Source organism: Canis lupus, chromosome 17 (genome assembly GCF_048164855.1).
Source record: "Canis lupus baileyi chromosome 17, mCanLup2.hap1, whole genome shotgun sequence".
In the NCBI taxonomy this organism is placed as follows: domain Eukaryota; kingdom Metazoa; phylum Chordata; class Mammalia; order Carnivora; family Canidae; genus Canis; species Canis lupus.
In genome coordinates this window covers 58,515,931-58,539,639 of record NC_132854.1, presented here as the reverse complement: position 1 = coordinate 58,539,639, position 23,709 = coordinate 58,515,931, and the positions used below count along the sequence as shown (strand labels likewise).

Sequence of the window (23,709 nt, the reverse complement as noted above, 5' to 3'; positions counted from 1 at the left end):
TTGGAACACAAAGATCTTTGGGGACCAGGAAGCAGGAGAGGGGCCAGGAGTCCCTGAGCTTAGAATTTAGCTTCCTGGGCATATTCATGCAGCTAACAACCCTTCTGAGACCTTTCCAACTCGCCATGTAAATTAGCCTCCATTCCCAGCTGTGTATCTTTGAACTTTCTGTGGGTTCTTATGTCAGTGCCCTATTCTGTGCTTATTAGAGCTTTCAAATACGCACTAGCTTTTTAACAAGTTCTCTATTGTTAAAATTCTCCTTGTGGCCTTTATTAGCTTTGAGTAGCTGCCTCTATCTACTTGGGGACAAAATGTCTCAGAGGAAGGATCTCTTATCACCATATCTCCCACCTAAACCCCATCCTTCCCTAACAAGGTCTCTATTTTCAAGCCCTTTTCCAGGAAGAAAGCCATCTCCCTTGTCAGTCTCCCCTCCTACACCTGTTTTGGGCCTGTTTGACATCATCTTTGCCTCAGAATAAATTGTGGGTCATCTTAATTAAATTCAAAACAGAGAATTGGTCTTTCAAAATAGTTACAAAATTTACCAGCATTGCTTCTTAGGTCCCCACTGAAGAGGCATGGTTGTCGTACCATAATTCCACTAAAGCTGACACAACAAAAACCCTTTGTCCCAGTTGAACAATTTATGTACGTGTTCGAGGGGCTACTAGTCTCTCAAACAAAAAGAACTGTAACTAAAACTTCGGGACACTCTTGGCTTTCACTTCGGTAAATAGGGGGCTCCATTTTGTTTTCTTCCTCAAGGACAACATTCTTTACCAGATGAGATGTTTCACTCTGACTAGAGAAAGGGAAAGTCTTGGAAAAAGAAAAAGTAAGTCATTAAGCATGCTGTCTCTCTCACTCACACACACACACGCACCATAGGTTTAAAGACACCATAACCCACAATCGCTGCATTACTGTTCAGCCCGTGGATCTTGGTTGCTCGCACCTTTATCTGGGCTATCTTGCCCTTGGAGAGTTGTTGAGATTTCTAATCACCCTTGGAAAATCCCTATGACTTTACAATACAAACTCATACTTTAGCTTTCACCCTCCTTCTAACACATCATTCTCTCACACTCCTGAGCCGCTAAGGCTGCTGCATAGATACCAGCCATGATCGGTTTGGATGCCTGGCTGGCTGGCAGTTCTTCTCCATCTCACTTGAGTGCAAGATATGGGGCCTCTGCAAGTCCCATTTCACCCTTCTCGCAGCTGAGATGACAGTAGGTTTAACCCTACTGCAGGTGTAGACTCTGACCATCCTTGCTCCATCGAAGTAATCCCTTACTTGGTCTAGTTTAGGAGCCGGTGTGTGTAATCTGAGTAGGTCTAGCCAAAAGGCAGCCCAATGATCTTCGTTAAATGCTTTGAGGAGATACCCTGTTTCTTCTCCTGGGTGTAAGGAAGGAAGCATGTAGCCTCAGGCTGCTTGCAATCGGCTTGTTCCCATGCGGGGATTCAGCCATCAGACCAGCCAATACCTAGAGAAGACTCACAGGAGCCCCAGCTGAATGGGGTCTGAAGCCTTACTTCTCTCTGGATGTTACAGTTATGTGAGATAATGATCGTTTAAGCCGAGTTGGGTTTTCTGCTGCTCGTGACTAAAATATATCCTGATATACTAAATCATCTCTGATCCCAGGAAGTGACTCCCAACATCCCAAGAGGACCTCCCCTCTCACAGAAGGACTGGGTGGGCCTCCCTCAGTGGCCCAAAGTCTAGCCATTTCCTGCTTTCATTCCTCCTGCCAATGTTCAGTGCCCATTAATGGTGGCCTTTCTTTTCTGTCTCGTTTCTTAAAACAAACAAACAAACAAACAAACAAAACCCACAGAATTGATGCCATTTTTAAAATTTAATTTAAACTTAATTTTTATTTCAGCAATACATATTTACCAGTTAGATGGCTGAAAAGTCCTTAAAAGGAGAAGAGAAATCTCCACCTTATTGTCCCACCCCAAACTTTCCAGAGGCCATCCCTGTCCATCCTTTTCACCGTGTCTTCTGGATGGTAGCTCCTGTTGCTAAACAACATTTTGATATAGCTTTTATCATTCTCTAGCTTTAGTTGTTATGCATTTTCTGTGATGGAAGATGGAGACCTAGATGACTTACACCCCTCCCCCACATACATATCCTCTCATTTCCTAATAGAAATTATATCACAGTATTTTGTTTTTACGTTATTCCACATTATTCACAGGTGAGCCATGTAGTGTACTACGATTACATTTTTGTTCTTAAACAATAGTTTCTTTTTATGAGCATTCAATGAACGCTGTGTCTTTTCCTTTGTTTATTTTTCTATGTATTTTCACTAGTTAATCCCAAGTGCTTCAAAAAAACATATAAATCCCTCTAATGTGGCAAATCAATTAGTTTCTTGTTTTTCTGCTACCACCAACATCCTATGTTGTTCACTTTTCTCCTGTGTTGGATTCCTTGTTTCCTAGATGTCATGTTTTTCTCTATCTTGGCTTAATCACTTATTTTGGAGGAGCACATCCTCCAGTTGGTTTCCAATAAAAAGTGCAAGGGTAATAAAAGCGTTTACACCTTTCTTCCTGAAAACGTCTCTATCAACCCTGTCATTTATTTGTAGGTATTTTGTAGGTATGTTGTGGCCTTTGTCCACCCCACCCCACCCTCCACTGCCCCCAAAGTGGAGTGGTCATTGTGCATAATTAAGAGTGAGGCTCTAACAGGCTGACTAGATGCTCTCTGAATAGAAGGGATTGGTTGCGGTATGGACTTCTCTGCCAGGTAGATAATAGGGCAGGTGCCAGCTTTTGTGTTGGGAAATCCTCAACAGTCTGTATCTGTTAGTCTTTCCCTTGGATTGGGTTGTTTCCCCACAGGAGGATCCTGCAGGCTCCTGTTTTGACAAGATATGAGTCTGACAGCATTCTGACATCTGAGTAAGGGAAGCGTCCTGGGGCTCTTGTTTACTATAAGGATGTTCCCTTTCTCCCTAGCTTGAGAACACCACCTCCCTCCCACACCCCACTCTGCCTGAGGTCAATGACTCCAGAGAGAAAATGAGGAGGGGAAGGTGCCTGATGGGGAAAGGGAACTTTTATTCAAAGTTTCAGCCAATCTCCCAGAAGGTTCGTAGGGGGAGCAGTGGAGTCAGCACCCAGCTAACCTTTCTCCACAGATATCTTTTAAACTCCTACCACCTGTGTGAACTTGAACAAGTTTCTTAATTTCTCCAAGCTTCGGTTTCTTCATCGGTAAAGTAGAAACACAAGGCTTCAGTGTAAGGGTTAAATGGAGTTACTGAATATGAAGTGTCTGGCACAGTCTGCCCAGCATGGAGAGGCCATGCAATTGTTGGTGGTACAGTGGCCAGGGAGGTAGTAGTTGGTAGTCTCACTAGCTCTGCTTCAGTGGATGGAAAGGACCCCTTCCCACTATCCAGTTCTTTTCTATACTCCCTCAAAAGGAAAGCCACCCTATTCACGTGCCACCAAAATATTAGTAGAATTGCAGGGGTACAACCACCTTTGCAACTTGTCCTCTACCCCACCCTCTCTCTCAGTGCCCAACCAAACACTTAGAGCAACCTCCTCTGTTCTGGCTCCCATCCCAATAGATTAGCATGCACGATTGAGACCTTCAGTGAAGTCAGTCCCAACACAAATCACAAGAGTAAAATTGACCCTCTCCTTTCTACCACTTGACACGTAATCCCTCCACTCCCTAGACAAGGCCCTGGTTCTTCCTCCCACTCTTCCTATTCCTTCTAGCCCCCAGCAAGAGAGAGGCGAAGGGAATCTTCTTGCCTGCAGTGTGCTAGAGCCTCTCTCCCAGTGCAACATGAAATTTCTCTTTCTCCCTACTTTTTACCAGCTCTGTCTTGCCCCAGTCCTTCTCTCCCCTTTTCTCTCACTGTTCTTGTTTGGGACCTTGACTCTGCTTTGACAAAGGGCAGCCTTCCTCACAAAGTCTTTTCAGTGAATTCTTAGGATGTTTTTTTCTGGTCTGCTCTGGAACCTCCATTAGCTTTGTTAACTGGCTATGCAGCTTAGCCAGTTAGAAGAGGAGCTGGAGAAGCTGGGGAAGTTGAGTTTATCTTAAAGTTACTTTAGAATACCTGATGGGACCAAGATCTGGTACAGAAACTGATGAAAAGGAGCACACAATGTGCTGAGCATCTTTTCCCAGTCTGACATGTGAGGTTGCAAGACTAGTAGAGATTTTGTCTGCTATATTTCTCTTTTTGAGTCAATCACTGAAAACACATCTAATGCAATGTTTGAAGTAGGACTTATCAACAAAAGTCATGGTCAGTTAAATGTTAGGAGTGGACCTTTGTTGGAAACAGTTAAATCCATGGTCATTTGGAGACTATGTGATGAATGAAGGTGGGCACAAGGATGCAAGAACAGGTTCTACCTGGCAACCCCTTAAATTTGTGTTTCCCTCTTCAACCACATGCAGACAGGAAGGCTGTACTTTGTCTTCTGTGCCTTCCCTTTTCTGAGTATCAACCTCAGTCTGTCCTTAAAATTTTCCCCAGCAAAGTAATAGAGCAAAGGATTGAGGCAGGTATTGGCTGCTGCCAAGGCCAGTGTGACGACTACAGCTTTATGCAGGTCCTCTTTGCATGTATTCACTTTCCACTCCATCAAGTGGAGAGTTCTCAGTATGTGATAGGGCAGGAAACACAAGAGGAAGATGATCAAGGCAATGATGACGGTGATAAGTGCCTTCTTGTGAGAAACACGCAGCCCTGATTCTGGGACCTCTACTTTTAACAGGGCTCGAATGATCAGCAGGTAACAAATGCTGAGCATGCAGAATGGCAGCAGGAAGCCCATCACCAAGGCAATGTAGTTCATGGTCTTCAGTTTAACAATTTTATTGATATTCAGCTCTAAGCATAATACGGCACTGCCCTTCTGCTCAGAGCCATTTTTCAGAAGCATTACTGAGGAAGCCATGATAAGGATCCATATGATCCCACACAGAATCCAGGCACTCTTGATGCTGGTGACATGGAGAAGCCGGAAGGGGTGAACAGTTGCCAGGAAACGCACAATGCTCAGCACAGTCAGGAAATAAATGCTGCTGTACATGTTGACATACATAGAATAAGACATAATCCTGCAGGCCAAGTCCCCAAATATCCAATTGGAGCTTCTGATGTAATAGTCAGCTCTGAAGGGTAGTGTACTTGTGAACAAGAAATCTGAAATGGCCAGGTTTAGCATGAAAACATTCACAGAAGTGGACTTCTTATAAGATTGCAGGAAAACATATATGGAAAAGCCATTTCCCAAGGTTCCCCAGACAAATATTACCAGGTACACAATGGGGTAAAAATCCTTTTTGAAGTTTTCAATTGTGCAGCTCCCATTGCTGTTGCTACTATCAAAGGTGCCATTGGGTTCCATTTCTGGCATGGAGGTGAACCGAGGCAAGGACAGAAGTTTCTTCTCTATGCTGGATTAAAAAGAAACAGACACAAAAAGTTACTCCTCACTCACTACTTACATCTTTCCAGGTTTTAATGAAACAGGGAGAAATACTGGCTTATCTTTGCAACTTGAGTCCAAAAATATTAGCAAAGTTTTTACTATATCCTCCATTATATTTCATGATAAATTTCTAGAATGCAAAATAAACATTGATTTATTTCATTGAAACCGAAGCCTCAAACTTGGGAGACATTTGGTCCAGTGCTTGTGTTAATACTACAGTCTACACCTACCAGACAACAGATGTCTCATCAGAATATTTGGAAGAAGACAAAAGCACAACATTTTTAAGTGCTAAAACAAAAGTCTACCAACCCAAATTTCTATATCCAGCAAAAATACTTTTCAAATATGAAGGAGAAGTCAAGACGTTCTCAGATGATGGAGAACTAAGAGAATTTATTGTCTGCAGACCTACCCTAAATGAATGGCTAAAAGAAGGCCTCTAAACAGAAAGGAATCAATAAAAGAAGGACCCTAGGAACATTAGAAAAGAGGCAGAAAATGAAAAGCAAAAATATGGGTTAAGTACAATAGGATTGTCTTCTCTTTTTGAGTCTAAGTTACATCTGATTATTGAAACAAAAACTCTAACCTTGTCTGATGTGATTCAATATGATGCAGGGGAATTTTTAAAGATAATTTTATTGTAAATGGGGGAGGGTAAAGGGACACAAAGGAGGTAAGGTTTCCACAACTTCACTTGAGTTGGTAAAATGATGATGCCAATAGACTGTGGTAAATGATGTATGTGTAATGTAACACCTAGAGCAGCCATTAAAAAGCTATACAAAGAGATATGCTCAAAAACACTAGAGCCAAATCAAAATGGAATTCTGAAAAGTGGTTGAATAACCAACAGAAAGATAAGAGAAAGAAAATAGACAATACAAGCAGAAAAATACAATCAAATAGCAGGCTTATCCCTAACAAACCAATAATTACATTAAATATAAATAGTCTAAATATACCAATTAAAATACAGATTGGCAGACTGGAATTATATATATATATATATATATATATATATATATATATACATATATATATATAATATGCTGTATATAAGAAATTCACTTCAAATAACAGTACTGGCAGGTTGAAAGCAAGAGGATGAAAAATATTTATGTCATGGAAATGTAAATCAAAGAAAATCAGGAGTAGCTCTCAATATCAGATAAAGTAAACTTCAGAACAAAAAACAATATGAGAGAGGGACATTATATAATGATAAAAGAGTCTATCTATCAAAAAGACACACCAGTTCTAAATGCGTATGCCCCAAACAACCGAGTTGCAAACTATATGAAGGAAAAACTGATAGAATCAAGAGGAGAAATATACAAGTCCATGGTTACAGTCAGTAATTTCAAAATCCTGTCTCAATAACTGATAGAACAAATAGACAAAAACTCCGCAAGAATTGGATAAACTCAAGTACAACATCAACCAATGGGACCAACTGACTTACCTTTCACAAAAATTAACTAAAATGGATCATAGACTAAATGTAAAACTATAACGTTTTTAGGAAAATAAAAACCCAGGAGAAAGTCTCTGGGATTTAAGACTAGGCAGAGAGTTCTTGGACTTGACATCAAAAACATGATCCATGAAATGAAAAATTGATAAATTGGACTTCATCAAGGTAAAACAACTTTTCCTCTGCAAGAGGTTCTGTTGAGAGGATGAAAAGACAAAATATGGGCTGGGAGAAAATATTTGCAAACCACAGATTTGACAAAAGACTAGTGTCTAGAATACATAAAGAACTCTCGAAACTCAGCAGTAAAAATAAATAAATAAAACCCAACCAAACAAAACCAAACAATCCAATTAGGAAATAGGCAAAAGACACGAAGAGATATTTCAGGCGTGTGGGTAAAATACAAGCACATACAAAATTGTTCAATAGCACCAGCCACCAAGGAAATGCAAACTATAACTACAGTGGGATATATTTACACGCCTACTAGAATGGCTAAAATAAAAAATAATGACAACATCAAGACATTCTAGTTACCGGTCAGACTTGTAAATCTGGTAAATAGTAACCATTGCTTCCTAACTTTCTAACACCCATTCTATCACCTATTGTCTTGAGTGTTGTTTTTCTTTAGGAGGAAAAGTCCGTAAGGAAAAGACAAGGGGAGGCCGGTAAGTCTGTCCTCCAACCGCCCCAGGGACTGAGTGTTCAGAAGGACTGGCATTCTTTAGACAAACTCTGGATAAACTTTGTGTAAAGTCATCATTTCAAATATTGGAATGACTTCCTCTGTCATATTTTTGTGATTCCGAGGTCTGCTTTGTTTAGTTTTTTCAAACCTAATTTGAGGCAGGTGACCTTTGCCCAAATTTCACAGATGGAAGAGCAAATAAGCTCCGTCCTTACAGCACCCCAGCACTCGTGGGGTCCATCCAGCTTCGAACTGTACCTCTCCCAGGGCCACGAGGTGTCTTTCAGCTTTCCTCACTGTAGAGCGCCTATGCCACTGGCACAATTTCACCAGGGACCATGTGGAATTGCAGTGGCCACTTTGGGGAACTTGTGACATGAACAAGGTTGTTTGCTTGAGAGGCGCTCTAGGAGAAACAGTGAGGAAACCGTCAAGAGGACATTGTCTAAAATATTCTTTTTGTTGAATGTTGGTGATACCCCCTCCTTTCCTTCCATTCTTTGGGGATTAAAAAGTGCTAGCTCTTTTATCAGGTATTGACAAAATTGACAAGGCCTTAAACCAATTTTAAGGTCAATCCTTTTCAGGTATATATTCAAAATCTGTTTTTCTAGATATAAATGTTTTTCAGGTACATGTTCAAAATGTTTTTCTAGATATAAATATTTTTCTTCCTTTTCTTTTCGGAGGGAATATAATTGTCCTTTCTTAGTGTTGAAGTTATATTCATCTAAAGCAGTTTCCTCCTTCTTTTTTTTCTTCTCTCAATCCCTCTTTCTTTTTCCCTCTCTTGGAAAATGAATGATTACCTGCTCAAAAGAGTCCTTCACTTTTTATGTGCGCATTCTAGGAATGTACAGTCCAGATAAACAGGCAAATGTCTGAAATAAAGGAAGACAGAGTTATTAAGATGTATTTCATTTTGTGGATTTACGTAATAGCTTTTATTATTACTGTTGTAAGAAAAAAGAAAGGGCATTGTTTTCAAGTTAAAAGAAGATACCATTTTTGGCATGATTCAGAGTCTCCAAAAATTAATTTAATAAATTAATAATTTAATAAATTTAATGTCAGCATAATATTTTGATGAACAAGGCAGGGGTTAAATTTCATTTGATTAAACTGAATTTCCTGCATGGGTTTTACAAATATTTTTTGGGGGGGTTTACAATTTAAACAATATTCCACTACTCCATTACTTGTTTGAAGTTTTAAAATATACATATAAAATTGCATTTAACTAAAATAAGTGATAACAATGAATGCCTTTTTAAAAGTTTAATTTTATGACATTCTTACTTGGGACAAATCATAAGAATTTAATGTTTTAACTAAAATTTAAATTTCCTAATTCTTAACTAACTTAAAGACCTTAGACAAATAGTTAATAATCTTTGGATGCTTAAATGATTTCTGAATAAGGAAGAGATACAGAACAGTGGTTATTCAATATAAGGAATTGAATGAATACAATTTTTTACTTTATTTTTTACAAGGGTAATAGATGAATACAATATGCTTTTGAATTATATTTTTTAATTATATTATACTTTAAAATTATTTACAGTGTATGACAAATACTAGTAGACAGATAAATATCTAAATTCTTCTTTATTTTCTTACCTCTAACTGCTCTTATGCTTGATGAAAAGGAAGGGTGATTATTTTGGTCAAAGATGATAATTAATATAGACAGTTAATACAGAGAAATACAAATATGCATACAAGATAATGAACATGATTTTCTCATTTATTCAGAGAATAATTTAATACACACATTATTTTATTTACTAGATTTAATTTTAAAACTATAGTTCAGTACTTTAAATTCATTACTTTTTAGTTTATTTATATATTAGTGAATGTCTAAATGCATATATCTGAGGGCATATTACTAAATATTTTACTATAGATTATTAAACATGAATAACGTACAAAAAGAGTAAAATTAGAATTAGAGTCCTTTTAACATAAAATAATTAGGTTATTTTTTTACTCAGGAGTAAAGATATCTTTTTGTCAATAGAATATTCTGTTCAAATTGAACACCAATAAAAAATAAATTTAAAAAAAGCATATTCTGTTTAATTTCAGTGCTTTTGACATACTTTCAAATCCTTTTTTAAAAGCTTCCTTGCATTCAAAATAAAGTTTCTAATAATCTTTGTTAATTGCTGAGTGCTTTTACAATGTTGCCTATAATTATTTCTTGATTCTAGATACTTATGAGTTATATCTTGTCTCCTTAAACAACTATTCCTGATTCTTTCCTCCCCAAATTCAGGTCCCCAAATTAAATATAAGGTTATCAATACATCTTTTGTGCCTAAACCATCTTGGGGTTTTACTACAATGGACAAGGGGTAACACAAGCTTTGTTCCTTCATCCTACGAAAGGAAGGAAAAATGGGAATAATTAGATTTCTAAAAATCCTTTGAATTTTAATGAATCTAAAACCAGTATGAGGGTGTTTTTGTTTACCGAACAAGTAGTAAAAAAGCTGATAAATTAGTCCCCCAAAGTTGATTATACTTAGGTAAAATGTACTAATATAAATATCTTTCAAGGATTTGAAAGGATTTGATACTTTTTAGGTTTAAAAGAAGCATGTTCATGTTTAAATGCAAAGATTCCTGTAACTGATAGGAATAAAAAGATTTCTTTCCCGCAGGGTTCTAGGTTTACAAACCCTTTCTCTGGTGTGGTCATGACAACTGAACAAGCACTAGACTTTCTGACTCAGTTACATGGGAATCATCAGAGACCAACTTCTGATTTCACTCTTTCAGTAGACCTGGTAGCCACAGTATAACGGTCTTGTTTAGAGCGATAACAGCTCTGAGCAAGGCTGACAGAAGCCTTAAGTCAACTTAGTCAACGTAGTTCTATGTTCTCCACTAAATAGTCTCCCTGTTGGAGGCACCTGGCTGGCTCAGTAGGCGGGGCATGGGACCCCTGAACTCCTGAGTTCAAGCCCCACGTTGGGTGGAGGGACTACTTAAAATAAATAGTTTTCCTATTGTACAGACTTTCCTATTGATAGAAATGACTTGGGACTTTTCAGCCAATCACATAAGCTCCTATACAATTTTGTTGGTTTCCCTTAAAACATCCTTTGCTGTAACATTAAACCAAGCTACCTCCTTTCCTCATCTGTCAAAAAATAAAAAAGAAAGAAGAAAGAAAGAAAGAAAGAAAGAAAGAAAGAAAGAAAGAAGAAAGAAAGAAAGAAAGAAAGAAAGAAAGAAAGAAAGAAAGAAAGGAAAGAAAGAAAGAAAGAAAGAAAGAAAGAAAGAAAGAAAGAAAGAAAGAAAGAAAGAAAGAAAGAAAGAAAGAAAGAAAGAAAGAAAGAAAGAAAAAGAAAAAGAAGGCCATGATTGGTTATCTTAGTGACAGAGGTGTCCATACCTTGCACGGGCCTTCTAGATTCTCCTTTGGATATCCCTGATTTAATTCTCTTGGTTGGTTGGTTCATACTTAGAAAAACCTAAAATCGCCAAGCAGACTATGCTATCGCTGACTTGAATTTACCCTTGAAATATAACCTTTACTCTATATAAATAAATAAAATTAATTCAGACGACAAAGTTAATTGCCTTTCCCCGGACTTGCTGACAAAAGGATGAAAGAACAAATATTTGTACGTGGAATATGATTTTGGATTCATCCCTGAATTCAAAATACCTTAGAAATAGAGATTGCCTGACACTGTAAGACTCTCTATAAAGTAAATAATGAATCAAAGAACCCTGAGACATTTTGCTGTTACCCAAAGAAACGGCCGTAATAAAAGTAGAGTTTAGCCAGGCTCCTTCATGATACTACCTACAGTAGCAGAGATAAACTGGCAATGGTATTAAAACAACACTGGAATGGTCATTTGAAGGCTATTGCTAAGGCTGTTCCCACGCTTGCCCTACCTGCCATCAGCACGATTCTAGCAATCTGTAAGGGCAGAACATGGACAACCACAACCCCAAGGCTCCTTTGAAGATCTCCAGGTCTATGAATGTGTTCTGGTCATTGTTTCTACTCGGAGTGTTTTAAGGCTTTTCTTTGCTACAGAGCCCTGGCCGTACGGCAGGGGGAAAAATTGCTTAATTTGGAAATCCCCACTTTTCTCTTCCGTAAGAGACACACATTTCACTGATTCGGTCATCAAAGAACTGTAAAGCTTTACCTTTTATTTAGAAACATCACTGTCCTTATCCACAAACAACAGGGAAAGTAACAAGAACTAATGGAACCCTAAAACCCTCAAACTTCTAAGGATTGAAGTATTTCCATTGGCCTTGATTTCAGGCAATGAGATCAATCCCCCCCCTAGAACCCACAAATCATCTCCTCCTGAGTACGTAACAAGCTGCCTTGTGCCTTTGGGAATTACCTCCAATCCCTGATCCTATCTTATTGTGATCTAATGTGATGACTACAGGAAAGTCGTATTTCCAAAATATTCTCCAAAGCAGACTTTGTGTGGTCTTCTGGAAAAGACGTCAGGAAAAAACATCTCTTGACCCTAGGCGGAGAGGACCTTATTGCTGTCTTTAACAACTGACAGTGCATGAACACTCCAATACTTTAATTTTTGGACTCATGTCTCCCAACAAAAAAAACACATGAACTCCCTCCCAGCTACTGGAAGCCCATTTCTTGAAAGACTTCAAACTGAAGATTTTTAGAAATTCTCCAGAAGCTGTGGATTTACAGAAGGCCAGATTATTTTTTTTTTTAATTTTTTATTTATTTATGATAGTCACACACACACACAGAGAGAGAGGGGCAGAGACATAGGCAGAGGGAGAAGCAGGCTCCATGCCGGGAGCCTGACGTGGGATTCGATCCTGGGTCTCCAGGATCGCGCCCTGGTCCAAAGGCAGGCGCTAAACCGCTGTGCCACCCAGGATCCCCAGAAGGCCAGATTATTGACTCCCGAAGCAGACAGCTTTCACACAAGACAGAACAAAATTAGTTTTCTGATTCTTTAGCACTCTCTTCTTTCCCTTTACTACTCATTTTGTTCATTACCGTAATTTTACCCTATTAGCTGATATGATCTCTCTTATCTTCATCCTGTGACCCATTACTGTCTCTGCCACTTAAAAGAAAACAAAATTCTCTGGGTTGTTTTTTTCTTTTCTTTTCTTTTCTTTTCTTTTCTTTTCTTTTCTTTTCTTTTCTTTTCTTTTCTTTTCTTTTCTTTTTTCTTTTCTTTTTTTTTTTTTTAAGTAGGCTCCACACCCAGCATGGAGCCCAGTGTGGGTCTGGAACTCACAACACTGAGACCAAGATCTGAGCTGAGATCAAGTCAGATACTTAACTGACTGAGCCACCCAGGCTCCCCTCTGGGTTGTTTTTTCCTTAGATCATAGCTACTTTCCTGAATTTAACTGCTCACTGACAAAATTCAGTAGCTAAAAACAAGCACACCAAAAAACAAATAAATAAAAAATCACTTCAAGATGTAAATGTTCTCCTATATATCCCTTCTGATATTTAAGTTTCCCTCACATAATTAACTCCAATTTCAGTCTTATAAAAATTGTACATTGCCCCCTGTCAACAGAATGCTTCTGTTGAAGTCCTTACAACCCTATCAGCAAAACCTAACACTTTGGGAGTGAGAACAGAGATTTCCATTCAACCTGGATAGAAATCATTACCTTATTTTCTTCCACAACCTTCCAGCCTGCTTTGCAGGACCTATTTGACTCCACCAAAGAAATCTATCCACTTCAAGGGACTCTCCACCACAGATGCTCAAATAAAGAAAAAAGCTCATTCCTGTTGTGATAAATGATTCTTGAATTCCAAGTACCACTAGTCTACTTCTTTTGTGGACATCGGGCCTACATCCACCTGCCACACACTAACGTATCCTGTGTATTCAACAAGACCATCATTAGAGGATGTCAGATGTTTAAAATTATCACTCCCACAGGAATCATGTTTCCCTAAAAAAGAATACAGACAGAGACATCTGAAAGAGTCAGGCACAGGCTGATTGAAAGAACTCTCAGGAGAGATAACCGACCCTCTGGCACGCACACTGTGCAAGCAACAACTACCAGAGTGGGAATAATGCAACTGGAAAATATCACTCATAACTTGTCTCCGGCCCTCATAAGAGTCTCACTTATTTAAGGTGTACAGCTTCTGTTCTGGAAGCTGACAAGACTCTCTCCTTGATCAAACTCTAGGCAGGCTCCTCTGAGTCCTCTTCTTGACTAGGCTTCCACGTTGGCCTATAAAGACTTGAATAAAGGACTAACAGTTATTTAACAGCTCAGGGCCACATCTGTAGGATGCCATAACCTCCTCTTCTTATAGAGCCTGAAACAACTCGAGGCTACTGGAAGAATTTACTGTTTGTTCTAGCCAACACCTAAGGGTAGGGCTCCTGTCTCCCAGCCTCTCTGGAAGGGTAAGATCCTAAGCTTTAAAAGTGTCAGCAAACTGCACAATTCACATGGGCCAACCTCCCTTTTCATTTTTTATCATTTTTCACTTCCCTGACACTGCTGAGCTCCTGTTTACCCACCCACCCCACCCATTCCTTCCTTCTTCCTTAAAAATATGCACTCACCTCTGTAAAAATTGAAGTTGAGTTCAGTTCATGCCGGACTCTTTACTGCAACAGTATATTACTCATTAAAATCTGTCCTTCCTTTAACTAGTGCCTGGCTGTGTTTATCTTTGACAGAGCCCAGGTTTAGAAAATTTTATACTAAAGTAAACACTTATTACTGCACCTGAATAAATATTACATAACAGCCTCTGACTGGAGGTATGGGTGAAGGGAAGCTTCCTGGATGTTTAGAAAGGACAGGAGGATTTGGGGGACATGTTTCCATTATCTGAGTATGATAAAGTGGGTCCTTGTTTTTCAGGGTCTGCTATAAGAACTAATAACCATTTTTGTTCCTGTGAAGTCCTGCTTCCTTGATTCTTACCCCCAAATCATCTAATGCAAGCATCCTCTTTCTGAGATGTCCCATTTTCCCTTCGTGCGCATTCCCCCTTGACATGACAAGTCAACAGACCCAACTTTGTTCAACTACTGGTATATTCTCAATGGCCTTCGGCTAGAAGACAGTGACTCCCGAGAATCTGCATAACGATCTAAAGAATAAATCTATATGGTAAAACAGTTAAATGAACCTACCCAAAGAGATGGTTTGTAAATATATTTCTGATGCAGCAAGGATGTTTTTCAATTCTCCTTCAGGCACTTATGTGAAGCTGTAACTCAGAAAACACGGTTGACATGTAAATAATGTCAAAGAAAGAAAAGCTTTTTTTCTTTAATTCAGCACTTCCCAAAGTATCTTCCATGAAATATGAATTCCATAAGATGCTCTGTAAAAGACAAGGCTTCCATGTTTAAATCAGCTTGAGAAATACTGCAAGCTCTAGTGTTCCTCTCTTGGAGATTCGTAATGCACGTTAAAGGCTCTCTGAGGGTCCTGCAAGAAGATAGAACCAAAAAAAAAAAAAAAAAAAAGAAAAGAAAAGAAAAAAAAGGCTGATTTATACACAGCATCCTTCCTTTTTTTTTTTTTTGATCCTGAAAACTTTTGTGCACATTAACACATTCTGAGAACTATCAGAACCCTATCAGCAAAACCTAACACTTTGGGAGTGAGAACAGAGATTTCCATTCAACCTGGATAGAAATCATTACCTTATTTTCTTCCACAACCTTCCAGCCTGCTTTGCAGGACCTATTTGACTCCACCAAAGAAATCTATCCACTTCAAGGGACTCTCCACCACAGAGTCTTACTTGGGAAATGTTGATGTTATTATATAATTTTTCTGGAACAAGGTTTGGATAGAAGAGAAAGAGAACTCCCACCTAATGGGCCAGTTCGACTAGCAAGTGTTCTAGTGTTTGAGTCAGAGAGTTCTAAACACTCACTTTTGGATAAATTAGCATTTCTGAGCATCCATTACTTCATTTGTAAAATGGAGATTGTATTCATTTCCTCGGGCTGCCTTAACAAAGTTAAGAACTAGAGCCTTAAACAACAAACATTTATTCTCTCATGGTTCTGGAGGTTAGAAGTCTGAAATCTGGGTATCAGTAGGGCCAGGCTCTCTTAGAAGCCTCCAGGTATGAATTCTTCCTTCCTTTTCTAGCTTCTAGTGGTTACCCATGATATTTGGCATTCCTTGGCTTGTGGATGTCTTATTCCAACTTCTTAACTGTGCCAAGGTATTTTCTTTTGCGTCTTCACATCATCTTCCTACTACATATCCTGTGTTGCTGTGTCTTCTCCTCTTCTTACAAGAACACAAGTTATTCGGGTTAGGGCCCATCTTCATCCAGTATGACCTCATCTTAACTAATTATATCTACAAAGATCCCGTTTCCAAATAAGGTCTTATTTACAAATATCTGGGATTAGGATTTGGACATATCATTTTGGGGGACATAATTCAACCCACAACAAGGATATTATATAACATTGATTTCACGGGGTTGTTGTAAGCATTAAATGAGAAAGAGAGCGAGAAAGCATGCTTCACACAGTCCTTGGCAGTGGGTAAATGCTCCCCAGCTGTTCCACCCTCATGAATGAATGCAGGAATGACTTAGCTCCAACATCTGTCATCCCACTGACCATGAGGATGAGTTGATGACCTCAGTTCTCATGTTCATACGAAGTGTAACAAGTAGACTCCTCTTCGTATTTGCTAGAAAAGCATACTGTACAGAAATACTGATAACTCTTGGATTATTTTGACATGCTTATGATGAAAATCTCTCAAGACCATTTCCACTACTTTCTTTTGGTCTATTCCTACCAGGCAAGCTTCTAATAACTCATCTGCTTCATCAGGCCTCTCTGGGAAGGTGGACTTTGAATTGTGAACTGGAAGATTACAATAAAGGGAAAGTAGGATCTCCCATTATACGTGTTCAAACCAGAATAACCAGAATTCTGGGTTAAAAATTATTTCCCTATGAGTTTGACTTGTGTAAACTGATTTCTTTAGGCCTAGGAGTAGACTGACAAGATGAGAGTTCTCCAATGCAGAGCTGAGGGCCACTCCTTTTTGAGAGGACTATAGGGCCTTCGTTCTGATTGCATGAATAGTGGCTTTTGATCTGTCTCCACAGCAAGTCTCGGGTTTCTTGCTTGGATTATAGGGAGAATGGTGAGGCCGTTAGCTGGGATCAGGAGCACACACTCTAGAGCTCAGGAGACAGGTCAAGGCTACAGATACAGTTCAGAAAGATCATCACACAGAGGCTAAAAGTCTGTAGGCCTAACTTGGGAAAGGGAATACAGAAAAACAAGGAAATTGGAGATAGCGTGTTAACTCGATCTTATAGAGAATTAAAATTTCTACTGGTTGGCAGGGCTAGGGTAGAAGGACAAAGAGATGAGGCATGAGAAATAGGACAGGTATGTGACCAGCCAGAGGAATTCTCGTGGGTTTCATTACAAATGGCCTTTTTTTTTTTTGGATGGAGTCCTATCCGTATGGCCATATAGAACCTACTGTAGTCTTAAGGTCCCTGACTTTAGAGCCAGGATTCTGATAGAATCTTAGGGAAAGCTCATATCTAAGGCCAGGAAAGAATCTGGAAAAAGTAGAAATGGATCTAAAAGCAATCAAGTCCTTAGACTTTTTGGCCATGAAGACCACTTTTCCCATCTCAAGACCAACAGGGCTTGTGCATTGTGATGAGAAGGGCAGCCGGGGAAAGTTGGGAAGCAGCCTGTGCTCTGCCCTAGGGTGTGGCAAGCCTTCAGGGACACCAACAGCTATAGATGCTGAGGAAAATCTCTTATCATAGGTAGGCATGGAGTCCAGCAGGTACAACCACAGACAAGAAGTCACCAGAAAAGTTGGTAATAGGTGTTCCACTAGAGAGGGGTGTAGTGGGGACAAAAAATGGACCTTACAGCAGGGATTCCTTGAGCAACTGGGGAGCAAGGCAGGACTCATGGGGAAGTCCATCTGAAAGCTGCAAAACCATTTATGGTGAGGCCACCGTGGAAAGACAGGGTCAGTACAGACAGGCCCTGAATCCTGGAGTCCCTGAGTCCTAGGGAGTCCTGGGTCTTAGAGTCCCTGAGTCTGGAGGCCCTGGGTCCTAGAGGCTTTGGGTTTGGGAGGCTGTGATTCCTGGAGACCCTGAATAATAAAGGCTCTGAATCTTGGAACCCCTGAATCCTGAGATCCCTGAATCCTGGAGGCCTGGGTGTTGGAGGCCCTGAGTCCTAGAGGCCCTGGAGTTTGGAGGCCCTTAGTCCTGAAGGACCTGAATCCTGGAGTCTGGAGGCCCTGGGTTTTAGAGACCTTGAATCCTAGAGGCCCTGGGTTTTGGAAGTATTGAGTCCTGGAGGCTTTGAGTCCTTAGAGGCCCTGGGTCTTGGAGGTGTTGAGTCCTAGAGGCCCTGAGTCTGGAGGCCCTGGGTCTTGGAGAGCCTTTGGGCACAGAGACTTAGGCCAAGGATGCTAAGACAGGGGTCCACTTTCCTTAATGAGATGAAGACCAAATCTTAGGAAAAAGAGAGTTGTCCAAATTTAGAGTCAAGGCACAAAGTCAGGATCAGATCAACCCCCAGGGTGACCTGAGTTCCAGAGCTGCTTCCATTCCTCTGCCTGAGATTGGGATTGGTTCTGGGCCCTGCGGGGGCCTGGAGGGGTGTGAGGGTGGTCGGTGGCTGACAAATGGCCTCAGTTGCAGGGATAGAATACCCTAAGGAAGCTGGAGCTTTGATTCCAAGAGCACCTTAATCCCTGGAAAGCTTTAGAAAGAAAACACACGCTACCCTTCCTAGAAGCCTCATGTAGCTGACAGCCACAGGCTAACCGCAGGCCCAGCTCAGTTTCAAAATTCCATTTAGCTCAACACTTTCTCTTGAAAATCCTTTAAAACGTTTTGATTGCTCTTTCCGGCCCATATAAAATACAAAATACGTCCGACCACATCGCACTTCAACATTTCAGACTGTTTAAAAAAAGAAAGAAAGAAAAAGAAAAAGAAATCGCCTGCTATACGTGGTTTTAAAAATCAGCCAGACCAATTAAGTACGTGACAGGAAGCTGAGAAATACACGAAGAAGTAAATTCAGGGAAAACCAGGAAATAAATTGACAGCCTAATTTCCACCGTCTTGGCGGAAGAGGGGAAAGAGCACGTACACAGCTTCCTGTACTGAAAAGGGGCCAGGCACAAAGCAAGAATCAAGGCTTTGTCTCCTGTGGATTCCACGTTTCAGTTATGAAGAAAACCAAATATGTTGCGAGGCCGGTTAAAACCTGATGAGGATGAAGAGCTTCCCCTGATGCGTAGCATGTTTTCAAGGTCAGGGGCGCCTGGATGGCTCAGCAGTTGAGCGGCTGCCTTCGACTCAGGTCAGGATCCTGGGTCCCTGCCCCTCCCTCTGCCTGTGTCTCTGCCTCTCTCTTTCTCTGTGTCTCACATGAATAAATAAATAAAATCTTAAAAAAAACAAAAACAAAAAAAACAAAACATAGGGCAACTTAAAAAAAAAAGAGTGTTCTCATGATCAGAGCAAAGCCGTAAGCGTCTAGAACATCGCAGAGATTATTTTCATCTGAACTTAGATAAATACCTTTTCTTTTCTTTTTTTTATTAAAAGGTTTTATTTATTTATTCATGAGAGACACACAGAGAGAGGCAGAGACACAGGCAGAGGGAGAAGCAGGCTCCCTGCAGGAAGCCTGACGTGGGACTCGACCCCAGGACTCCAGGATCACACCCTGGGCCTAAGGCAGGCGCTAAACTGCTGAGCCACCCAGGGATACCCTCCCCCCCCCCCCCCGTTTTCTTTTTTTTTTAAAGAACAATGTATTTTTGGACAGAGCCTAGTGACCCCCGTCACCGAGGACCCCCCCAGCCCCGCCCCTGCCCCCATCCCATCAGCGCTCAGGTGTGCTTCCCCTTCGGGTGCCGAGATCTGGGCCGTGACCTGTCTCAGGACCTGCACACCCCGACACGACAGCCCCTGGGAGGGACAAGCGATGCGCCTTACACCACCAGGTGCTGTGGGGTTGCCATAAAGCCCTCAGGATCAGGGAATCTTCTGGATCGTCTTTACAAGGATTTCATGGTGGGCTTTTGCCCAGCACCCAGGCGGCCAGCACCGGGACAGGAGACTGCCACCAGGTGACATCCCGGGTCCTCCGCTGGGCCCCTGTCTCTGGGGCTCCTCACTCCCACGTGGAAAATCCTTCCAGCAAGCTCCCCTCAGTCCGCTGGCTGCCTGGCCTCAGGGGCTCCCCGCTTACCTGGCTTCCAGCTCCCCACCTTTGCCGGCCTGCCGGCCTGCTCCCCCGGGGTCACTCAGTCCCCAGGCAGCCCCAGGGAGGCCAAAGGGGCTACTTTGTAGAGGAGGAAACATGCAAAGCTATGGGATCCCGGGGGACCCAGCTCCCGGCTCCCTGGCTCAGGGCTCCCTGGCCTCCCCGGTCTCCCCGGCCTCCCCGGCCTCCCCGAGCCACAGAACTAGGGCCCGCGGGCCTGCCCGGGAAGAGAACACAACCTCAGACCTAGAGGAGCCCCCGGGTGGGGATGAACCAGACAACTCGAGATACGAGCAAGGTGAGGGGGCCCTCGGCACGAGATGCCACAGGGCGCGGCCCTGGGGACACGGGAGGCTGTGGGGTACCCGGGGGAGAGGCTGGCTGTGGGGAGGCCGGGGGCTCGGGCACAGAACAGGACGCAGAGCACAGGGCAAGCTCGGGGAGGCGAGAGATACAGTCCAGGTGAAGCACGAAAACGAGGATGAGGTGCCCCCGGTGGGTTGAGAGCGACCTCCCTCCACAAGGGACGCCAGGCCTATTCTGAGGGCGGTGAGAGCCCTGGGATCGCGGAGGCAGATGGTGTTTTAGAAGCAGGTGGCAGCAGGTGGAGGACAGTCGGGAAGGGGGCGAGCCTGGCTTCCGAGAGTCTGCAAGGGGCGCTCCTGTGATCGTTCAGGCGGAGACAGTGGTCACAGCTGGATGGGACTGAGAGGTATAGAGAAACATGAGAGGTGGCCCGAGTTGCGGATGGACCGGTTACGGAAGGTGCCCCAGTCAGGGCAAGGTGGCGGCGGGGAGTCTTCTAGGTGTTTTCTGGGACAACGTGCTTTGCACTAATAAAAAAGAACATAAGAGAGAGATGCTGTTGGGGAGGGGGGTTGAGGGGGAATGAGTTCAATTTGGGACACTTTGAATGTGAGGCTTTCGTGACACATGTAAATAGAACTGTGTCCTCGTGGTCCAGAGCTGGGGGGAGGCGTGGGGGGACCCTGATGAATTTCTGGGTCATCAGCACTTGAAGGTGACTGAAGCCAGAAAAGTTGGATGACTTCCCACAGGGGTGTGAGGACAGAGAAGAGAAGAGGGTCAAAGACAAGAGCCTGGGGTGGGGGGCACATGGACAATGAAGAGACGGGCAGAGAGCAGGAGCCTGGGAGGGACGGTTGACCAAGGCTGGCCAAACCATGAGAGACCATGAGTCAAACCACGAGTCAAGGATGCAATGTCAAGGAGGCCAGGAGAGAGACCAGCTGAAGGAGCAGGTGGTCAGCAGGGGGAAGAGTCTCAGGGGACCAGAGGGGTCGGGGGAAGCCCAAGGCCAGGAAACCGATAAGGGTGCAGCAGTGGAGAAGGGTGTGGTGCCGGAGGAAGATTTTGAGTCAGGGAGGGAAGATGCACGTCCTCCTTCCTCTGGAGACACCTTGACTGTTACTCTTAGCCAAACCCCCTCCAGTGACTCTTGTCCCTTCTGATCTTCGCTGCTCCTTCCCCTCCAAACTTCATCCACCTGGACCTCAAGACTAGCCTGTACCTTGTACCTGGAGTCCAGCAGACCTGGTCTGACTCCCAATCCACCACTTTCCAGCTGCTTGACCCTTCCTCTCTGGCCCTCACCTTCCTCACTCTCAAAATGAGGCTAAAAAAGATGGCCTGTGGGACTGTTTTGAGTTGTAAATGATAGAGTGTGCTCACACCACACAGCAGGGGGTCAACCAGACGCCAGTTTTCTCTTCTCCTACCTAATAATGTGACCCCATTGGAATTTTTGGTTTTGTGTGTCCTCTTGCACTTAACCCCCCACCCGAACCACTGGGTTCACTGTTGTCATTTCTGTCTCATCTTCCTCTTTTTAATTGACAGCCATCACCACGTCCCCGGTCCCCACCATCTCTCGAAAGCCCCCTCTGAATCAGGCAGGACTAGGATCAGGTCATCTGTTCCTGTCCAACAGGCAGTTCTACTGTTCTTTCTCAGACTTCCTTCTCAGTTACTCTAGAATTTGATCCTCAGATCTTATCAGGGAAACCTCCACTTCTCTGTCTCCTGTGGTTCCGAGGGCTTGCGGTTTTCCATTTCCTGGTTGTTCAGCCCTTCTGAATCCACTGTTAGCTCTTTACCTGAGTGTGGACCACAACTGGAGCCCCACTGTGGCCCTCAGCTCAGTGCTCTCTCTACTCCCGCAAGAACTCCCCCACCGTGGAGACTTGACTAGCCCACCTCTGGGCCTCCGCCTCCCAGATGTCTTTTATATGTGAAAATATCACATTTTCGCCTTATAACTTACAAAGGATTTTTTTTTCAGGTATCTCATTCGCTCCACTTGGCTATCTTTTGAGATAGGCTGAATTGGCATTTTTATCTCAATTCTACAAATAAAGGGAAAAAAAATCTCTGGGATCTAAAAAATTTAAGTTTGTTTTGTTTGTTTGTTTTTTCTGAATTCCAACCTAAGCTATACTCTTACATTTCTAGTTGTCTACAGGGAAGCCTTATTTGGAGCTTCTGTCTCCACCTCAAATCGTACGTGGGTCCATCCTCCCTCTCAAATCAATCCCACTCCGCTGGTGTGATGGACTGGATGTCTATGTGCCCCCCCAAGGTATATAGGGAAGTCCTGACCTCCAATATGACTGTATTTGGAGATAGGGCTTTTATAGAGACAAATAAGGTTAAATAAGGTGAAGTCAGGGTAGAGTTCTGATCCAATAGGACTAGCATCCTAGGAGAAGAAACACACTCTGCCATGTGAGGACACAGCCAGATGGTGGCCGCTTGTAGGCCAAGAGGAAGGGTCTCAGAATAAAATCCATCTTGTCAGCATCTTGATCTTGGACTTCCAGCCTCTAGAACTGGGTGAGAAATAAATTTCTGTTGTTAAACCACCCAGCCTGTGGTATTGTGTTATGGCAGCTGGAGCAGACCAATATAGCTGGTGACCATTTGAGGGATGTTTTCTTTAATTTTTCTCTCTCTTTAATATCTCCCATCCAAGCAATGGACAGAGTTATCTCCATTATTTTTATATGACGTGCCTTGAATTCCACGCCTACCCTCTACGTACAAAATCACCACTGTAACCTTGGATTTTGTCTAGAAACTTAGCATCTCCCGACCTTAGCGTACCATTGCGAGATTAAACCAGTTAACACATCACAGAACCATGGGATTTGATGGTTCAGGTGAATTCACAGCCCCATCAGACCCCTCCCTCTCGCCTTCACTTAGGTCTACATCCTCCCACCATGTCACTGTGGGTTTGAAGTTCTTCATGGCATGAGGCATCTGCTTTAATAACCACCCTGCAGGTCACAACTCCCCCCAACATAATGCTCTTTGTTTCCTCTGACAACTTTAGAGTATAACCTGGGTTTTCGCCCTCAGAGCTACGGAATACTATGAAATGGCAAATAGAACCTTCTTTTTATAGCTCATGGAACTATTCAGAGGAGGGAGTTGGGGTAAGGTCATGGAGTCAAATCTGCTACTTATAAGCTTGGGAATCCCATACAAGTGATTTCTCGTCTCTGGAACTCACTTGCCTTGTCTATTAATGGCATGATGAGTGGGAAATATTTCACCCGGTTTGGACACTCAATGATGTAACTATTATGATTTAACTTCAAGTTTGGGGCCTTGAGAAATTGATTTATTTTTTAAAGATTTTTAATTTATTTACTTGAGAGAGAGAGGAGGCGCAGGGAGGAGGAACAGAGAGAGAAGGAGAAGCAGACTCCCCGCTGAGC

The 23,709-nt window shown here is 42.3% G+C and overlaps 1 protein-coding gene across 7 annotated transcripts in view; it reads right to left on the bottom strand.

Moving 5' to 3' along the window:
* Window positions 1-1,852: 1,852 nt before the first annotated feature.
* The window catches only part of CYSLTR2 (cysteinyl leukotriene receptor 2), a 47,639-nt gene continuing 25,782 nt past the window's right edge, over window positions 1,853-23,709 (bottom strand). For 3 of the 7 annotated variants that reach the window (XM_072783138.1, XM_072783136.1, XM_072783142.1), the window contains 3 exons: window positions 14,843-15,143; window positions 8,486-8,557; window positions 1,853-5,464 (listed from right to left, as the gene is read on the bottom strand). In XM_072783138.1, coding sequence (XP_072639239.1) covers window positions 4,426-5,424 — 999 coding nt within the window. In that variant the 5' untranslated portion in view covers window positions 5,425-5,464; window positions 8,486-8,557; window positions 14,843-15,143 and the 3' untranslated portion in view covers window positions 1,853-4,425. Of the gene's footprint in view, window positions 5,465-8,485; window positions 8,558-14,263; window positions 14,309-14,842; window positions 15,144-23,709 lie in introns of all 7 variants that reach the window. The other 4 variants (XM_072783139.1, XM_072783140.1, XM_072783143.1 and 1 more) reach the window with 4 other exon arrangements.